The 5,602-nt window shown below is 38.3% G+C and overlaps 1 protein-coding gene across 1 annotated transcript; it reads right to left on the bottom strand.

Annotated features, from left to right (window-relative positions):
• Positions 1-4,561: 4,561 nt before the first annotated feature.
• On the bottom strand, positions 4,562-5,602 carry LOC110328146 (olfactory receptor 149-like). The gene has a single exon (XM_021207514.1). It carries the CDS (start codon positions 5,551-5,553, stop codon positions 4,618-4,620), a length of 936 nt encoding a protein of 311 aa, XP_021063173.1. The 5' UTR covers positions 5,554-5,602; the 3' UTR covers positions 4,562-4,617.

Below are 5,602 nucleotides of genomic sequence, written 5' to 3' on the forward strand. Positions count from 1 at the left end.
CTACTGAAGACAGATACTACATCATAATGTTGCAGGGATGTCAATAAGAAGTCCCTGAGATGAAATTATGTAAAGCTGTAAGAACAAACCCTGGGTTGTGGTGGGGACCCCCAAAGCCATGAGTCATTCACCAATTAGAGTTGGATACAGGGAGTTGGATCAACCAAATGGTAAATGTATGTTGCAGGCCACAGAACTGAGGAAGTAAAATAATCTAAGCCTTTTGAAATCAAAGGCTTAGGCAAGAGACATGGAGCTTTAACATCTACCTTGTTGGTTTCAGTTCTATTTTGGTCCAGTATTTCCTCTCTATGGCCCTATTTCTCCCTTTGGGAATAGAAATGTATATTCTATGTTATTTGTGTTGGAAGTATATGATTTGATTTGTGATTCTTAAAAAAAAAAAAAGAGAGAGAGAGGCCCAGAGTTAAGAGATAGCCCTAGCCAGGCTGTGGTGGCACACACCTTTAATCCCAGCACTTGGGAGGCAGAGGCAGGCGAATTTCTGAGTTCGAGGCCAGTCTAGTCTACAGAGTAAGTTCCAGGACAGCCAGGGCTATTCAGAGAAACCCTGTCTTGAAACAAACAAACAAACTAACTAACAAAAAGCAACAACAACAACAACAAAAAACAAACAAGCAAACAAAAAAGAGATTGCCCTGTACCTTAAAAGAGAAACTTTGAATCTTGAAATAGTATTGAGATTGTGAAAGTCTATGGGAATCTTTAAAGATGGGCTTTTTGTATGATCATAAGCTTTTCAAAGACGGCATGGAATGCAGTGACTTGAGCATGAAGTGTCCCCAATAGGCTCACATATTTGAACAATTGATTTCCTCTTAGTGGTGCTAACTGGAAAGCTCTGAACCCTTTAGAATGTACATATTTGCTAGAAGACATATATAACTAGGCACCGGCTTCTTGCTTTACTACCATTCACTCTCTTTGGTTACTAGATACAGCTGAAAATATGATTTTTCAGCTTCTTGCTCCTGCTGCCATGATTGCCACTTGCTGCTGGGCATTCCTGCCATAAAGGACTCCTCCTCTTCTGTAATCCTAAATCAATATAAACACTTTCAGAAGTCAATTTTGGTCATGGCACGTTACCACAGCAACAAAAAGTAACTAATACCATTAGCCGGTAGTAGTCTTGCCATTTCTACATCAGTGAGCACCTACTTTAGAATACAGTTTAGCTGATTCAGAGCTCAATTATAAAGTGTGTCTATGTATACTGAGGGACATTTACACCATTTACATGAGAATAGTTTCTGACAAGGAAGTTCTTTTCAGTACATATACACAAAGAACAGTTTAAGATGTCACATAATTGTCACTCCAAGGAACACTCACTAGAAAATTTGGGCTAGTAGATCAGCTTGCTGACTGTTCTAGACCTTCTCTCAGCAGATTCCCAACAGACTCCAGACCAGGTTCCCCACAGTGTTAAGCCACACATATCTGCTTAACTAACTATCCCATCATATATTACATTACTACTCTATTACTCTGTTTCCTGAGAGAATCTTCCAAATGAATTGCCTATACCTCAATCCCATGTCAGTGTAAGTTATTGGAAAATCAAAAGGAAGTAAAATGACCAACTTTACTTCTTCCATCGTGGAAGCAAATGAATATGAAGAGGTTGGAGGCTGTCTCCCCATGTTTTATGTGCACACAGGAAAAGCATAAATAATTCATCAAAGTATGGTAATTTAAAAAGGACTCCTTGAATTTTAGGAACTTCTTTATTTATGAGTAAAATGAACAAATACTGACATAGACACATAGCAGGATACTACACAGAGACAAAGTTGACATACCTTTAACTTGGGGTACTATACTTTGGTAATGGAAAATGATTCCAGACATATATAATCATATAGAAATCCAAAAAGGAACACTAAATCAAAGAAAAAATTCAATAGAATAACATAGAAGTCTTGTGATATAGTATTTAGGGAAACAAACATATGGTAAAACTAAAAAACTAAATAAAAATAGAGAANGAGTGAGAATGTTGATTGCCAGGCAGAATTAAAGATAGGAGATAAGAGTAATTCTGGAGGGAAATTCACTAGTTATATTTTCCCTTTGTAGGAACAGGACTACATATGTCATCATAGTTCTTTATACTTAATGGAGATTTATTGACATTATCTCCTGTTTTTTAGTATCTAAAAAATAAATATTGTTTTGAAAGATCTTTCTAGAGTGGCCTGCTTCCATGAAGAGGCAGCTCAGATTCGACATGGAGACGAGAGCTACCAGCAAGTTTCAGAGCCGCTAAGTTTAAGAGAGATTGTGTTGCTTAAGGAGGCAGTCATTTTAGAAAAGTTTTTCCTCCAATCTAAGAACAAGAGGCTGAGTTGTATATAGGTATAGCAAACAGAGGGCATATGGATTTTATCCTCCTGCAAAAGATATTCCCCTTTAAATAGCAAACAGTTAAGATATACCAACTTAAGGAATTATCATCAACACTCCAAAGTAAACAAAACATGTTAGTTCTTCATGAATAGAATATCTTAGCCATTATTCAGATGCAACATGCAAGTAAACAAAGTGTTCAATCAACTTCCTTTAAGTGAAATTACTTCCTGTTCCTTCCCCACTAGGGGGTGGTACAGGGGATGGACATTTCTTTTATTTTCTACCCAGGTCACAATATTACTCTTGGATTCACGTCAGTTGCAGCTCTGTATGTATGTATGTATGTATGTATGTATGTATGTATGTATGTATGTATTTATTTTAACCTACAGATTTTCACTACCAGCAGAAAGGTTTAGAATCTTTACCTTTGCATACCTGTGTCTTAATAGAATCTCTTGTGAAATGAAATCCTAATAAGTAGAAACAAAGTGAGCAGGACTCACTCCAAGTTTTTAAAATTCTTGTAAGATTATGGCACCTAAGAAACTATAACCAGAAAAATGAGGATAGAGGGGATAAATATGCAGAAAACATGAAATAATTTGACATATATTTCTGGATTCCACTTTAAAGCCTTTATTTTTTTAAAATGATGTGTGTGAATGTGTGTCTATGCCAGGGTATGTGTGCCTGAGTACAGGTTCACTTAGCAGCCAGAGTCACTGAATCTCCCTGGAGTTGGAGGTACAGGCGGTTAGGATCAACCTGATGTAGATATTGGAAACTGAATGGATCCTGAGTGAGTCCTATGCCAGGGCAATCTGTGTTAGCTGCTGAGCCATCTCACTAGCTCCTCCAGATTCATCTTTAGGCTCTCTTTCTTTTATTTAAACTAACAAGGGAAAAATGACAGAGAGAATCTCAAGATTCTGGGGTAAGGGTTTGCTACCTTTCTTCATTTCAGCAGCTGAAGAAAGAGAGGTCAAAAGATTTCCTTGAATACACTCATTTAGCAAGTAAAATGGAAGGAAGACTGATCTCCATGCTGCTTCCTGCCTTCTCTTCTACTGTGTTCTTCCCTGCGCTGCTGTTGCTTCTTTTTCTCTTTCTTCTTCTTCTTCTTCTTCTTCTTCTTCTTCTTCTTCTTCTTCTTATTATTATTATTATTATTATTATTATTATTATTATATTACTGTACAATTCATTCAACAAGCTTAATAGCAACTATATTCTCCAAGCAAAGTAGCCTTCTTATTAATTCAAAAATGTAAACTTGGTGGGTTGAAATAGCACATTTGTCTTAGAAAGCATATTGAGAAAAAAATAAAGTAATTCATACAAAGCTTAACACTTTCAGTAAACAGAGAAGTCAATGACATAATACAGCAAAGCATAGATCCATCATTGCCCTTCATTGCACTGAGCAAGCTAAGGCAGGTTCCAGTTTTGTTCCAGTTTTCTAATAATCTAGTCTCATCTCCAAAAGTCCCACTAGCTGTTCTCTCTTCTCATTCATAAGCCAGCCTCAACTCAACCAGCATCATTTGCTAAGTAGACTAGCATGCTGGCACCTCTGATTTGGCCAAACCCATCTTCAGGACCTGACTAAAAGCTTTTCTCTATATAGAACTTTTTATGACTCATAAATAATAAGATGCTATTTGAAGCCACAGAATAGAATATAACTCTTTTCAATAACTAGGCAGATTGTAAGATGGCTTCTCTAAAGCAGACATTTGAGGAAAACTTAACTACATCCAAACTGAAAAATCACTGCACAAAGAGAGCAAAGAAAAGGATGAGGGGTAGAAATATATATGAAAAATTAAGATGGCCAAACAAGGAACATTAGTGTGGAGAGGGAAATAGGAGGGTTGAAAGGAAAGGAGACATTTTGTCATTAAAATATAATCTCAAAAATAAGCAACAACAACATCAAAAATATGGACAAACAGAATGCATAGGGTGCTCTGCTTACCAGGTAGAGCATTACCTGTGAATATCCTTTATCAATAGTATAATATCCACGAGAGTTTCTAGTTTCCAGAGTCACAAAACCTGGAGTCTCCCTTCTACCATCTATTCCTTGGTCATTCTTTTCAAAGTCTCATTTCAGACCTTTGCCTCAAGTCCTTTACATAGTAAAATTAGTATAATTTCAAATATATTTATGAAAGCCAAGTAAAAGTGCCATACCTCCCCTGATGTACACATGAAGTGTTCATGACTGGTCATTCATTACAACTGCTCAGAAACAAAGGCAGGTTTACGTAGGACCTTCCACAGTGATGATTTCACCTCTTTATTCCTGAGACTATAGATCAATGGATTTAGCATAGGAGTGACCAGATTATTTAAGACCTGCACAGTTGCATCCAGCCAAGGACTTGGAGTTGGTCTTAAGTATATGAGGACAACAGGCATGTAGAAAAGCAAAATGGCAGTGAGGTGGGCACTGCAGGTGGAGAAGGCTCTACGACGGCCCTCAGCAGAGCGGATCTGCAGAATAGAGCAGACGATGCAGCTGTAGGAGGTGAGGATGAGGAGGAAACAACTTAGTGGCATCAAGCCCACACTGATGAACCCCACCATCTCCAGGGCTGATGTGTCTGCACAAGCCAGCTTTAGCATCACAGGGATATCACAGAAGTAGTAGTCCACCTCATTAGGACCACAGTAGGGCAATTGGAAGGTGAGAGTGGTCAGAAAAGTAGCCTGAATGCAGCCAAAAAATGATGTCCCCGTGGCCAGGATGGCACATACTCTGTGACTCATAATTATTGAGTAGCGTAGTGGGTAGCATATGGCCACAAAACGGTCATATGCCATCACTGTGTACAGGAAACATTCAGTACAACCAAGGAAATGGTAGAAGAATAGCTGGCTCACACACCCTGCATAGGAGATGGCTCTGCTGTTTCCTGAGAGGTAGAAGAGCATCTTGGGAGAGCTCACAGAAGGGAAAAATATGTCAAAAATAGACAATTTACATAGGAAGAAGTACATGGGGGTGTGAAGCCGACTGGAGGAGATAATTGCCAATAAGATTAATAAGTTTCCCATCAGAGTGAAGATGTAGAAAGACAAAAACAGGAAAAAGAGCATGGTTTCCAGACCCTCTGTGTTTGGGATGCCGAGCAGGATAAACTGAGTCACTACAGAACGATTCCTCATAGCTTTGAGACTATCTGACTTCAAAGGGATTCAAACTCACCAGCCTGAA

The sequence above is a fragment of the Mus pahari genome, chromosome 10 (genome assembly GCF_900095145.1).
Source record: "Mus pahari chromosome 10, PAHARI_EIJ_v1.1, whole genome shotgun sequence".
NCBI lineage: Eukaryota > Metazoa > Chordata > Mammalia > Rodentia > Muridae > Mus > Mus pahari.

Bases quoted from the DNA above. Each gene is read 5' to 3' on its own strand.
- LOC110328146 (XM_021207514.1), bottom strand. From the start codon at position 5,553: ATGAGGAATCGTTCTGTAGTGACTCAGTTTATCCTGCTCGGCATCCCA.